The 15,260-nt window shown below is 47.9% G+C and overlaps 1 protein-coding gene across 7 annotated transcripts in view; it reads right to left on the bottom strand.

Annotated features, from left to right (window-relative positions):
• The window catches only part of LOC137532296 (NACHT, LRR and PYD domains-containing protein 3-like), a 784,203-nt gene that overhangs the window by 711,755 nt on the left and 57,188 nt on the right, over positions 1–15,260 (bottom strand). For all 7 annotated transcript variants that reach the window (XR_011023906.1, XM_068252693.1, XM_068252702.1 and 4 more), the window contains exon 3: positions 461–612. Coding sequence is in view for 6 of the 7 variants with exons in the window: in XM_068252693.1 (XP_068108794.1) it covers positions 461–612 (152 nt within the window). In the remaining variant the exon portion in view is untranslated. The remainder of the gene's footprint in view (positions 1–460; positions 613–15,260) is intronic.

Consider the following 15,260-nt stretch of genomic DNA (forward strand, 5'->3'; position numbering starts at 1 on the left):
TTTAAAAACTATAATGGCTGAAAACTGAAAAATAATGATTTTTTTCCTGTTAAAAAACATTTAGAATAAATAATTCTTGGCATAATGTACCACCCAAAGAAAGCCTAAATGGTGGCGAAGAAAACAAGATACAGATCATTTCATTGTGATAAGAGTGATAAAGTTATTAGCGAATGAATGGGAGGAGTGCTGAGGTGAAAATTGCTCTGGTGTTCAAGGGGTAAAAACCTCTCAGTGGCGAAGTGGTTAAAGCACACCTGAACTGATATTAAAAATAAATAAATAAAAAATAAAACATGTCTATTGGTGTGTATACTTACTTAAAAGACATCCAAGGTGAAAATAAACTTATGAGAAAAAAAATTGTACCTATCCTCCTAATAACAATGACTTGAAATATAAAATATGCCTAGCAGGAGATCATTTCTGCACATCTCTAGTAGATGTCGCTCTGTCTTACCTCTGTATCTAAGGCTGTCTCAGATGTTATTCTGCTCAGTAAGGCTGCTGTGTTCGTATTCTGTACAATAATGTTCAGATCCTCCTTATAATATTCCCATATTATCCTCAGAGGTGCCGCATCCCAGGTAGACAGCTTGTGGATTATATCAGCTAGAGAACACACAAGAAACACATTTTCAGGCTTGTGGGCTGAATCTTAGATAACAATGATGATTTTTTTAGAACATATAAGGCCATGGCAATGTAAGGCACAGCATCATACAAATGGGATCCCAGACAGGACTAAACACCCAAATGATGTTCTAAGCCCCTCCTACGTTATCCAAAACTAACATAGCGTACTTTGTTGCTGCAATTTGTATTTAACCATTTCTGCCGCTGGGATGTGGGCTGTACTGCGCAGGCTCAGTAGTTCTGAGCCTGCGCAGTAAAGCCTGGAGGACGTCTGATGACGTCAGCGCGCCGGCGTGACACGCATAATGGAGCGCATGAAGAAGCCCGACCTGGCCACCGGCCTGGTCAGGTCGGCCACCGGAGACCACCAGGAGCCTGCGGAGCGTCGCCGAGGGCACCTCCTGCCTGCCACGGGCTGGAGGAAGCCCCAGGTAAGTGGATTTCGTTGTTTTTTTTGTTTTTTTTTTTTAGTGTCCCCGAACCTTCCCTTTAAGGACCAGACATTTTTTTTCCATTCAGACCACTGCAGCTTTCACGGTTTATTGCTCGGTCATACAACCTACCACCTAAATGAATTTTACCTCCTTTTCTTGTCACTAATACAGCTTTCTTTTGGTGCTATTTGATTGCTGCTGCGATTTTTAGTTTTTATTATATTCATCAAAAAAGACATGAATTTCGTCAAAAAAATGATTTTTTTTAACTTTCTGTGCTGACATTTTTCAAATAAAGTACAATTTCTGTATACATTTTTGTCCAAATTTATTCTGCTACATGTCTTTTGATAAAAAAAAAAATCCAATAAGTGTATATTTATTGGTTTGGGTAAAAGTTATAGCGTTTACAAACTATAGTGCCAAAAGTGAATTTTCCCATTTTGAAGCATCTCTGACTTTTCTGAACACCTGTCAGGTTTCATGAGGTGCTAGAATTCCAGAATAGTATAAATACCCCGTCACGGACGGTTGCGGGGCCGCAGGCGCGTCCTGGAACCGCCCGTGAAGAAAAAGCGATCGCACTCGATTCCCTGCATCGATTGTGCTTCAGATCAATAGAACCAAGATTTGATGTGTAGTATCCCTCTACCTAGGAACAGCTGGGGGATTAGCATAATCCATAACTTCCCAGATCTGTCATATTTCTGGGGTTCCTGAGATGGCAGCTTCGCCAAACGTGGGGGAAGTGTAGCATGAGTCCCAGTGCTGGTTCTGAGGAAGTTTCAGAACATTCTAAGGTAAAGACTGCCAGTTAGGCAGTTTGAAAGTGCCCTGATGATACCACAGGGGTCCCACCTCTCATGTCTGGTATCAGGGCGCTGGGTAAATCGAGACAGACCTGAAAATGTTAATAAATCTGCCCTGACCTGTACGGTTCTGTGAGATAGAGCCCATATATGGGTAGATATGATTTCTGGTCCCCAGGACAAGGGGAGGGCTCATCTCATCTTCTAAGGGGGTGTGTGGCTCCCCGCCCTCACTCCCTCCTACTGAATCAGGGGCATAAGAATGGCAGAGGACCCAAACTCAGTGTCCTCCACCCTGAAACATCTTGAACTCATCTGTGCCAGCTTGAGGATATGCTGGCATCCACCTGGTCTGAACTCTGGACTTTGATTGAAACCAAGAACTTTATGATTCTTCCCACAAAAAGGACATCTTTCCAGGAACTAAGTATTTTTTCTCCCTTCTTTTATTTTTCATACTGGCTATCACTGTTTTAATAATTGTTGATTTTAATAATTGTCTGTATATATTAATTATTTATATTGCCGTGAATAAACGACTTTATCAAGTCATTCACTGTCCGCTACCCTGCTTATCAGCCGCACAACTGAACCAGACCTCTGGAGAGACGCTACTACTATTGTATTGTGGTTACCTAGACAGAATATAGTGTGTTTAACTGTTTTTATTCGCAGGACTAGTCAGTCAGTGGGCTTCTCGGTCCCAGGGTAACCGAGGTGGTGGCAGATACCCTGAAATCGTGTAAAGTTGTAATTACCCATATCTCACAGGCTCCCTTCTGGTTTGTCTGCGGCTAATTCTTAACGGTTCCTGCGCATTGACTGCGACCAGAGTTCGCACGATCTGTGCGCTGGCACCGTCTAGAAGGCCAACTGCGGTCTGACCACTAAGGGCTCTTGTGACAGTGTTAGGCAGCGGTTGGGACCTGTGTTGTGCTGAAAGTATCTAAGATAGCGCTAGCGCTATCGAGAAACAAACTAATTCGTTGGTGTAGCTGGAAGGCAATATATTTTTTATATATACAGAGAGACTGTATAGCCAGTACCCCTCCCCAAAAGTTTTATTTTATTTGGCATGGAAATGTCCGGGAACTACCAGCAAATGTGCGTGGCCGACCTGCAAACTCTTTGCCAAGCGAGAGGCATTGAAGTCGGCCGCAAGAAACACCAGGACCTGGTCACGGACTTGTTTCAATGAGATACCCAGCAACTGCGGGAGCCGGGAGTGTCCGCTGAAGTGGATACCAGCCCATCTGACTCAAATCGAGGGGAACCAGAGACTGAGAATCCTGACCATACAGAGGTTGTGCATCCTGAGGGCCCTGCATTAACAGTTACACAGGAGAATGTCAGTATGGTCCCCAATCCCAGAGTTTCTGAAAGTACTCGCCCGGAACTGGCCAGTACTGGACTGTCCATGGGTGCTGACCCGGTAATGCAGCAGGCATTACGAAAGCTGATGGAGACTGACCTGGAAAAGTACATGCAGTGCATGGTAGCACGAGAGGAACGGGAGCGCCAATCTGCAGAATGCAAGGCTGCTGCTGCAGAACGCCACGCGGAGAGGGATGCCGCTGAGCGAGAACGGGAGCGCCAACGACAGCATGAGCTAAACATGGCAAAAGTGCAACAGGCCAGCCGGAGTTCTTCGCCCAGCCCCCCTGCTGAAGGAGCTGCACCACCCGTAAGTGCAAAATTTAAATTTGCTAATATTGAGAAAGACACAGACATTGACTTGTTTTTGCGATCTTTTGAAAAAGCATGCCGTCAGTATCGTCTGTCCCAAGACCAGTGGGCCAGACATCTGACACCTTTGCTGCGCTACAAAGCGATTGATGCCTTCGCAGAATTGCCTGCGGAGAAGGATAATGATTATGCTGCTATAAAAGACGCTATCATTACTAAGTACCAGCTGACGCCAGAAGCCTATCGGAAAAAGTTCAGGGCCTGGCAGAAAAAGTCTTCTGATTCGTACCGAGATGTGGTCAGCAGCTTGCTCACCACACTCCGCCAGTGGACTCGAGGCCTCACCAAAGGGTCTTATGATGTCCTGGAGGACTTGATAGTCCTGGAAATATTTCTGAACATTTGCCCTGCTGATGTACGACAGTTTGTGCTAGAGCGCAAGCCGGCGTCAGCAACTGTCGCTGCAGATCTTGCTGAAACTTTTGCAACTACCCGGGTGTCTGATGCCCGCAGAACTGCCCCATCCACCTGGAGAGGAGGTCAGCCCAATACTCTGGCAGACTCTCCTGCCCCTGTGAGCAGTCAGCCACAGAGGCCACTCAGCGCAGCTGCTGCACCCAGGCCTGCAGCCCCTGGAGAGGTCAACTGTCACTACTGCCGCCAGCCCGGACACATGAAATTCGACTGTCCGGAGTGGAGACAGACACCACCAGCACCTGCATCACCTGGATCCCCTGTACCTCACCCACAGCAGAGGCAACCCGCCAGCGAACCACCGCCTGGATTCTCAGATTTTGTTCTGTTTGCCCGCGGAAAGGAAATCCGCGACCGAACCGACCAGCAGCAACTTGTTAGAGTGAACGGCAAAGTTGTCACCGGATTCCGAGACACCGGAGCTGACATCACAGTAGTTCACTCTCGCCTTGTGCCAAAGGAGAGCATCAGCTCCAGCCGATCCCTTGCCCTCACTGGAGTAGAGGGCATCCTTTTTCACATAGCCCACGCGAGAGTGAAGATGGATTGGGGGGTGAGAATCCAAGAAAGGGTTGTTGGGGTTATGAAGGATCTCCCCGTCCTTGTGTTGCTAGGGACTGATTTGGGCAAGCTTGTGTCCTACTACGAACCTGCCACGACCGCCTTGTCGCTCACGGAAGGAGACGGACTCTCCACCCACCACCAGGTACTTTATACACTTGGGGGAGCACCAGGGGGAGGTGGGTTGAATGTGCCCAGTTCAAGGGTACCCGGTTCGATAGTGCCTGCTTCAAGGGCACCTGAGTTTGATGTACAGACTGTCTGTTGTGATGATGATGTAACTGTACCTGAGTTTACCGTACAACCTGTCTGTAATGAAAAAATGTCTATACCTGTCAATGTCATTAATGCATGCACTCATGATTTGAGTAATGCCCGTCTGTTCCATTCTGAAAGTGTACCTGTGCTAGCAGTACCGCGCAGCTACACTGCTCAGAACCCGAGCTCAGAACAGGTGGAGGGGGTTCCGGCCTCCTCCCCCTCCTCTGACCGCAGGGATGAGACCTTTCAGCCGCTGGCCTTGTGTGACATGAGCCAGTTGGCTAAAACTGACAGCACTGTACTCACAGCAGCACTACAAAGCGACCCAAGCCTGGAGATGCTCAGGCAGCAAGCCTCTGAGCCCCTCGCAGACGGGGCCGCTTTCAAGGTGTACTGGGAAGGTGGGAGACTGTACAGTGAGTCTGTACAGCCCCATACAGGTAGATCACACACGAATACTAAATGGCTTGTGGTCCCGAGTGCGTTCAGGAGACATGTGCTGAAATCCGCACATGGTAATCCTCTGACAGGGCACTCAGGTGTCCGCAAGACACTTGCCGGTATTCGGAAACAGTTTTATTGGCCCCGGATGAACAGGGATGTAGCGAACTACTGCAAAGCATGTGCCGTCTGTCGGGAGCTGGGAAGGTCCAGGGATTCCCGCGGGGTTCCCTTAGGTCCACAGCCACTTAGCAGGGGAACCCTGCGTGGGCTGGCTGTTGGCTTAACCAATCCACTGCCCGTTGTCAGCAGTTCCGGCAGACGCCACATCCGACCGCAGTGGCGCAAACACCCTGTCCAGAACGGTCCATGTCGGGTCAAGCCTGAGGGTAGCGGACTGCGACTGGTCCAGGGGAACCGAGCCACAGGCTCCAATGGGTTTTCCCACCGTAACGGCAACTCGAGGCCCGTCAGCCAGGTTAGCGGCGCCGCCACACATCTTGCGGATATGTGGCTAAGCCGCAGACAAGAGGGGGGCTGTCACGGACGGTTGTGGGGCCGCAGGCGCGTCCTGGAACCGCCCGTGAAGAAAAAGCGATCGCACTCGATTCCCTGCATCGATTGTGCTTCAGATCAATAGAACCAAGATTTGATGTGTAGTATCCCTCTACCTAGGAACAGCTGGGGGATTTGTCTCAGCTGAGTAAAAGCCTGGGGGGAGGTGTTAATTAGCTTGGACATATTCCCTGTGGAAGGCAGAATAACATGGAGGCATTAATTCCCCTTTTCTGTTCTGGGAACCAGGTGACACCTAGATGTTAATTAACCAAAGGGTGATAAGGATGCCTAGGTGCAGCCAGGCAGGCTACGAATCCCCGGGAGGTCTTGACACCTTGCTCCCTGGTAAGGATCAAAGGGAAGCCAGCTGCTGGCAGCTAGCACACATCCTGAATAACCTGAGTCTCATAGCATAATCCATAACTTCCCAGATCTGTCATATTTCTGGGGTTCCTGAGATGGCAGCTTCGCCAAACGTGGGGGAAGTGTAGCATGAGTCCCAGTGCTGGTTCTGAGGAAGTTTCAGAACATTCTAAGGTAAAGACTGCCAGTTAGGCAGTTTGAAAGTGCCCTGATGATACCACAGGGGTCCCACCTCTCATGTCTGGTATCAGGGCGCTGGGTAAATCGAGACAGACCTGAAAATGTTAATAAATCTGCCCTGACCTGTACGGTTCTGTGAGATAGAGCCCATATATGGGTAGATATGATTTCTGGTCCCCAGGACAAGGGGAGGGCTCATCTCATCTTCTAAGGGGGTGTGTGGCTCCCCGCCCTCACTCCCTCCTACTGAATCAGGGGCATAAGAATGGCAGAGGACCCAAACTCAGTGTCCTCCACCCTGAAACATCTTGAACTCATCTGTGCCAGCTTGAAGATATGCTGGCATCCACCTGGTCTGAACTCTGGACTTTGATTGAAACCAAGAACTTTATGATTCTTCCCACAAAAAGGACATCTTTCCAGGAACTAAGTATTTTTTCTCCCTTCTTTTATTTTTCATACTGGCTATCACTGTTTTAATAATTGTTGATTTTAATAATTGTCTGTATATATTAATTATTTATATTGCCGTGAATAAACGACTTTATCAAGTCATTCACTGTCCGCTACCCTGCTTATCAGCCGCACAACTGAACCAGACCTCTGGAGAGACGCTACTACTATTGTATTGTGGTTACCTAGACAGAATAGAGTGTGTTTAACCGTTTTTATTCGCAGGACTAGTCAGTCAGTGGGCTCCTCGGTCCCAGGGTAACCGAGGTGGTGGCAGATACCCTGAAATCGTGTAAAGTTGTAATTACCCATATCTCACAGGCTCCCTTCTGGTTTGTCTGCGGCTAATTCTTAACGGTTCCTGAGCATTGACTGCGACCAGAGTTTGCACGATCTGTGCGCTGGCACCGTCTAGAAGGCCAACTGCGGTCTGACCACTAAGGGCTCTTGTGACACCCCCCAAATGACCCCATTTTGGAAAGAAGACATCCCAAAGTATTCTCTAAGAGGCATGGTGAGTTCATAGAAGATTTTATTTTTTGTCACAAGTTAGCGGAAAATGACACTTTGAAACAAAAATAAAACAAAACAAAAAGTTTCCATTTCTGCTAACTTGTGACGAAAAAAAAATCTGCCTCGGACACACCATGTCCCTCTCTGAATACCTTGGGGTGTCTACTTTCCAAAATGGGGTCATTTGTGGGGAGTGTTTACTGTCCTGTCATTTTGGGGGGTGCTAAATTGTAAGCACCCCTGTAAAGTCTAAAGGTGATCATAAGACGTTGGGCCCCTTAGCACACCTAGGCTGCAAAAAAAGTGCCACACATGTGGTATTGCCGTACTCAGGAGAAATAGTATAATGTGTTTTGTGGTGTATTTTTACACATACCCATGCTGGGTGGGAGAAATATCTCTGTAAATGACAATTCTTTTATTTTTTTTTTTACATACAATTGTCCATTTACAGAGGCATTTCTCCCACCCAGCATGGGGATGTATAAAAATACACCCCAAAACACGTTATACTACTTCTCCTGAGTACGGCGATACCACATGTGTAACACTTTTTTGTAGCCTAGGTGCGCTAAGGGGCCCAAAGTCCAATGAGTACCTTTAGGATTTCACAGGTCATTTTGAGGCATTTGGTTTCTAGACTACTCCTCACGGTTTAGGGCCCCTAAAATGCCAGGGCAGTATAGGACCCCCAAAAATACATAGAAGATTTTATTTTTTGTCACAAGTTAGCGGAAATAGATTTTTACTGTTTTTTTTTCCACAAAGTGTCATTTTCCGCTAACTTGTGACAAAAAAATAAAATCTTCTATGAGCTCACCATACTCCTAACGGAATACCTTGGGGTGTCTTCTTTCTAAAATGGGGTCATTTGTGGGGTTCCTATACTGCCCTGGCATTTTAGGGGCCCTAAACCGCGAGGAGTAGTCTTGAAATCAAATGTCTCAAAATGGCCTGTAAAATCCTAAAGGTACTCTAGGACGTTGGGCCCCTTAGCACAGTTAGGGTGCAAAAAAGTGCCACACATGTGGTATCGCCGTACTCAGAAGAAGTAGTATAATGTTTTTTGTGGTGTATTTTTACATATACCCATGCTGGGTGGGAGAAATATCTCTGTAAATTACAATTTTTTGATTTTTTTTTTTACACACAATTGTCCATTTACAGAGATATTTCTCCCACCCAGAATGGGTATGTGTAAAAATACACCCCAAAACACATTATACTACTTCTCCTGAGTATGGCAATACCACATGTGTGACACTTTTTTGCAGCCTAGGTGCGCTAAGGGGCCCAACGTCCAATGAGTACTTTTAGGATTTCACAGGTCATTTTGAAGCATTTGGTTTCTAGACTACTCCTCACGCTTTAGGGCCCCTAAAATGCCGGGGCAGTATTGGAACCCGACAAGTGAACCCATTTTAGAAAGAAGACACCCCAAGGTATTCCATTAGGAGTATAGGTAGTTCATAGAAGATTTTATTTTTGGTCACAAGTTAGTGGAAATTAATTTTTATTTTATTTTTTTCACAAAGTGTCATTTTCCACTAACTTTTGACAAAAAAATAAAATCTTTTATGAACTCACCATACAACTGATGGAATGCCTTGGGGTGTCTTCTTTCTAAAATGGGGGTCACTTGTGGGGTTCCTATACTGCTCTGGAATTTTAGGGGCCCTAAACCGTGAGGAGTAGTCTAGAAACCAAATGCCTCAAAATGACCTGTGAATAGGACGTTGGGCCCCTTAGCGCACCTAGGCTGCAAAAAAGTGTCACACATGTGGTATCGCCATACTCAGAAGAAGTAGCATAATGTGTTTTGGGGTGTATTTTTACACATACCCATGCTGGGTGGGAGAAATATCTCTGTAAATGGACAATTGTGTGTAAAAAAATAAAAAAAATTGTCATTTACAGAGATATTTCACCCACCCAGCATGGGTATGTGAAAAAAATACACTCCAAAACACATTATACTACTTCTCCTGAGTACGGCGATACCACATGTGTGACACTTTTTTGCAGCTTAGGTGCGTTAAGGGGCAAATTAGGGGCAAATGACATATTCACAGGTCATTTTAAGGCATTTGGTTTCTAGACTACTAACAGTTTAGGGCCCCTAAAACGTTAGGGCAGTATAGGAACCCCACAAGTGACCCCATTTTAGAAAGAAGACACCCCAAGGTATTCTGTTAGGAGTATGGTAAGTTCATAGAAGATTTTATTTTTTGTCACAAGTTAGCGGAAATTGATTTGTATTGTTTTGTTTTGGTTTTTTTTTCACAAAGTGTCATTTTCCACTAACTTGTGACAAAAAAATTAAATCTTCTATGAACTCAACATACACCTAATGGAATACCTTGGGGTGTCTTCTTTCTAAAATGGGGTCACTTGGTGGGGTTCCTATACTGCCCTGGCATTTTAGGGGCCCAAAACTGTGAGGAGTAGTCTGGAAACCAAATTCCTCAAAATGCCTGTTCAGGGGTATAAGCATCTGCAAATTTTGATGACAGGTGGTCCTATGAGGGGCCGAATTTTGTGGAACCGGTCATAAGCAGGGTGGCCTCTTAGATGACAGGTTGTATTGGCACTGAAGTGCAGGAAGCGCAGGATGTTCTCAAATCGTGACCTGGACATGACAGCAGAGAACATGGGCATGTGATGTATTGGGTGCGTAGACCAATAAGACCGCAATACATTCTTTTTGACTAGACCCATGTTAGGGAGAAGGCCCCAAAAAATGTTACGTTCGGAAACTTGGAGTGGTTTCCACCGAAAAGACTGGGGGATTGTAGCTTCTTGGATTGGCGGTTGCGTATTGTGTGGCATAACGGTTGGTCTCAGCGACAATTAAGTCATAGAGACCAGCAGTGATCAGAAAAAAAAAAACTGTCACTGCGGTGGGGCAGGTGAGGGTTTGGCCGGGTGATCAGAAGCCTGCAGGGGGCAGATTAGGGCCTGATCTGATGGATAGGAGTGCTAGGGGGTGACAGGAGGTGATTGATGGGTGTCTCAGGGGATGATTAGAGGGGAGAATAGATGCAATCAATGCACTGGGGAGGTGATCGGGAGGGGGTCTGAGGGGGATCTGAGGGTTTGGCCGAGTGATCAGGGGCCCACACGGGGCAAATTAGGGCCTGATCTGATGGGTAGGTATGCTAGGGGGTGACAGGAGGTGATTGATGGGTGTCTCAAGGTGTGATTAGAGGGGGGAATAGATGCAAGCAATGCACTGGGGAGGTGATTTGGGGGGGGGGTGTCTGAGGGCGATCCAGGGTGTGGGCGGGTGGTTGGGTGCCCGCAAGGGGGCAGATGAGGGTCTGATCTGATGGGTATGATGGGTAGCAGTGACAGGGGTTTATTGATGGGCGATTGATGGGTGATTAGAGGGGAGAACACATGTAAATAATGCACTGGAGAGGTGTTCAGGCGGGGTCTGAGGGTGATCTGAGGGTGTGGGCGGGTGTGTGGGTGCCCGCAAGGGGCAGCTTAGGGTTTGATCTGATGGGTAGTGGTGACAGGGGGTGATTGATAGGTGATCAGGGTGTGAATAGAGGGGAGAATAGATGTAAGAAATGCACTGGCGAGGTGATCAGGGCTGGGGCCTGAAGGCATTCTGAGGGTGTGGGCGGGTGATTGGGTGCACGCAAGGGGCAGATTAGGGCCTGATCTGATGGGTAGCAGTGACAGGTAGTGACGGGGTGATTGATGGGTGATTGATGGATGTTCAGTGGGTGATTAGAGGGAAGAACAGATGTAAACAATGCACTTCGGAGGCGATCTGAGTGTGGTCTGCGGGCGATCTGAGGGTGCAGGCGGGTGATCAGGTGCCCGCAAGGGGCAGGTTAGGGTCTTATCTGTTGGGTGTTAGTGGCAGGTGGTGAAAGGGGGTGATTGATTGGTGATTGACTGGTGATCAGTGTGTGATTACAGGGAAGAATAGATGTATACAGTACACAGGGGGGGAAGGGGGGTCTGGGCGGGTCTGGGGAGGATCTGAGGGTGTGGGCGGGGTGATCAGGAGCCCCCAGGGGGCAGTTTAGGACCTAACCTAAAAAATAGCGTTGACAGATAGTGACAGGGAGTGATTGATGGGTAATTAGAGGGGAGAACAGATGTAAACAATGCACTTCGGAGGCGATCTGAGGACGGGTGTGCGGGCAATCTGAGGGTGTGTGGGGGGGGGGGGGGGGTAATCAGGTGTCCGCAAGGGGCAGGTTAGGGTCTGATCTGATGGGCGTTAGTGACAGGGGGTGATTTATGGGTGATTGACAGGGGAGAATAGATGTATACAATACACAGGGGGGGGGGGGGTCTGGGGAGGATCTGAGGGTGTGGGGGGTGATCAGAAGCCCCCAGGGGGCAGTTAGGACCTAACCTAAAAAAATAGCATTGACAGATAGTGACAGGGAGTGATTGATGGGCGATTAGGGGGTGATTGGGTGCAAACAGAGGTCTGGGGGGTGGGAAGGGGGGTCTGAGGGGTGCTGTGGGCGATCAGAGGGAAGGGGAGGCAGATCAGTGTGATTGGGTGCACAGTAGGAGGGCTGCAGCCTGCCCTGGTGGTCCCTCGATCACTGGGACCACCAGGGCAGGAGGCAGCCTGTATAATACGCTTTGTATACAATACAAAGCGTAATATACGCTTGTATTGCGGCAGATCGGAGGTTAACATCCCGCCAGCGCTTCCGTACGACCGGCGGGATGTTGTCACGGGTGGGCGGAGCCTGTTGCCAGGGGCAGCACGCGTCACCAGTGACGCGATCGCTGCCCCGCAGAGCCGAAAGGACGCGCCGCCGATGGGCGTATTGCGGTCCTTTCGGTGTCCACTTTGCCGCCGCCCATCGGCTGTGGGCGGTCGGCAAGTGGTTAAATAGTGCCACTGCACTGCGTCCCGCTCGCTCGTTTCTGACGCTCCAGCCACCAATCATTAGATTAATGAATAGGAACGTTGTTCCCATTCATTCATCTCCCTTCTAGGCCACTGTGATTACAGTCATGCATGGATGCCTGCGTCACCTCCAAAGTAAAACTGTAATGCATTACCTCCTATTTAGCGTACTTTTGTACGCTTATAGGAAATAATGTGCAAGGACATCTTGTGGCCAAATATAAAATTACACCTACATACAATAGGGAATATTTTTTTTTTTTTATATGCATCTCAAGAGGGTATATTATTATTAAATTACGGGCTTGTGCTCAGTGATGGATGTAAAACAGAAAAAATGCACCTTTATTTCCAAATAAAATATTGTCACCATACATTGTACTAGGGACATAATTTAACCACTTCCCTACCCTGGGTTATTCCCCCTTAAAAACCAGAGCAATTTTCTGCATTTCACACTCCTCGCATTCATTAGCCAATAACTTTATCAATACTTTTCTCACATAAATGATCTATACCTTGTTTTTTCACCAGGATTTCTTTGGGCGTTACTTTTTGCTAAGAATTATTTTATTTTGTATGCATTTTAAAGGGAATAAGGGAAGAAAAATCAAAAAAGTTATTTTTTGTCAGTTTTCAGCCATTATAGTTTGAAAATAATAAGTGCTACTGTAGATTAAACCTACACATTTAATTTACCTGTTTGCCCTAGTTATTACAACATTTAAATTATGATCCTAGTACAATGTATGGCGACAATATATTATTTGAAAATAAAGGTAATTTTTTTCCATTTTGTGTCTTTGGCCTTACCTGCAATTTATGTGGCTCTTTTGTATCCCCCCCACCCCTAGTTAGCCAGATGTTCTCCTGTATATTATCTCCCTCTCCCATAGTTGGCCAGATGTGCCTCTGTACCCATTCACAGCCCTAGTTAGCCAGATGTGCCTCTGCAACCCCCACCCCTAGTTAGCCAGATGTGCTCCTGTATATTACCCCTCTCCCCCATAGTTGGCCAGATGTGCCTTTGCAACCCCCCACCTCAGTTAGCCAGATCAGAATCAGAATTTATTTCGCCAAGCACGGTTGGACCGTGCACGGAATTGGATTTGGCACATAATTTGGCATAGATAGTAATACAACAGGCAAGATGCTACAGAGTAGTACAACAGAACAGAGCAATGCAACAGAACAGGAGTAATGCAACATATGCAGTAGCGCGATTGCGGGTCTAGCAGGAATAGCAGTGTGTGACAGAGGATAATAGTCCTAGTACGACCAGGCAAGGCGGTAAACAAGAGCGGCCGCAGCCGAAGTCAGGTATTAATCCGTAGGCGGCAGCGGGGTGGGGGGGGGGGTCAGTGGAATGGGCAGAGTTCAGGAGTCTAACGGCTGTGGGGAAAAAAGTGTTCATGCGCCTGGTAGTCTTAGCAGGGATGGACCGGAACCTCCGGCCTAGTTTGAGACGGCTGAAGAAACTGTGACCAGGGTGAGAGGGGTCGTCCACAATTTTCAGTGCTCTATTTCGCAGTCTGGTGTTGTAGATGGGATCTAGAGGGGGGAGGGGTTTTCCAATAATCCTCTCCGCTGAGCTGATGACCCTCTGGAGTTTATATCTGTCGCTGGTGGTGCAGCTAGCGAACCAGACCAGAATGGATGAGCAGAGGACTGACTCGATTGTAGCAGAGTAGAAGGACCTCAGAAGTTCATGGGCCATACCAAACTTCTTTAGTTGGCGAAGAAAGAAGAGTCTTTGTTGTGCCTTCCTCTGGGTTGCAGTAGTGTTTGCCCTCCAGGTCAGGTCATCAGAGATGGTTGTACCCAGGAGGCGAACGCTGGGAACCCTAGTGACCTCAGTGCCCTCAATATGTATTGGGGGAGGAATACTGGCGTGCTTCCTAAAATCAATGACCATCTCTACTGTTTTGGCAGTGTTAAGAACTAGCCCATTCTCATTGCACCAATTGCAGATTCTGTCTACCTCCTTGCGGTAAGCCTGCTCATCGTTCTCACTGACAAGGCCAACAATTGTGGTGTCGTCCGCAAACTTGATGATTGTGACAGAGTCCTCTGTGGATATGCAGTTATTCGTGTATAGAGAAAACAGAAATGGTGACAAGACGCAGCCCTGAGGGGCTCCAATGTTGGTCACTCTGGGTCTGGAGAATATGTTGCCCAGCTTAACAACCTGGGACCTGTTCGAGAGGAAGTCTATGATCCAGAGGCCAAGGGTTATATGGACAATTAGCTCTGTGAGATTGTCATGCAGGATCCGGGGACAGATGGTATTAAAGGCCGAGCTGAAGTCCAGGAGAAGAATTCTAGCATATGAGTTCGGCCTGTCGAGGTGGTCAGTGATAAACTCCAGGCCGATGTTAATAGCATCGTCAGTGGACCTGTATGCCCTGTACGCGAACTGGAGAGGGTCCAGTCGGTCCAGGGTAGCGTTCTTGAGCAGCGCCAGGACCACTCTTTCAAAGGTCTTCATGACCACTGATGTTAGCGCCACGGGCCTGAAGTTGTTTAGGTCAGAAGCCCCGGGCTTTTTCGGGACAGGAATGATGATGGATGCTTTGAAGCAAGTAGGGACTTTCCCTTCGGTGAGGGACCTGGCAAAGATGGAGGTCAGGACGGGGGCCAGCTGACGTGAGCAGGACTTCAGACATGCAGGTGACACGCCATCAGGGCCTGATGCTTTCCTGGCATTCAAGGAAGACAACAGGTGCAGAACATCGGCCTCGGATACTGTCGGGGACGAGCATGTGCTCCAGCTAGGTTCAATGCTCTCAGAGGCAGAGGGGGGAGGGGCAGAGGAAGTTGACTGCCCCCCAGAGGTACCCGGAACCTCAAACCTACAATAAAAGTTTAGATGAGGCAGTTTATCCCCTCCCCACCCCAATAGTTGTCCGGGTGTGGTTTTAAATCTCCCCTCCCCCCCATGGATAGCCAGGTGTGTGCCCTTTTCCCTCCCCCTCCCCCATGGATAGCCAGCTGTGTGTC

Source organism: Hyperolius riggenbachi, chromosome 1 (genome assembly GCF_040937935.1).
Source record: "Hyperolius riggenbachi isolate aHypRig1 chromosome 1, aHypRig1.pri, whole genome shotgun sequence".
NCBI lineage: Eukaryota > Metazoa > Chordata > Amphibia > Anura > Hyperoliidae > Hyperolius > Hyperolius riggenbachi.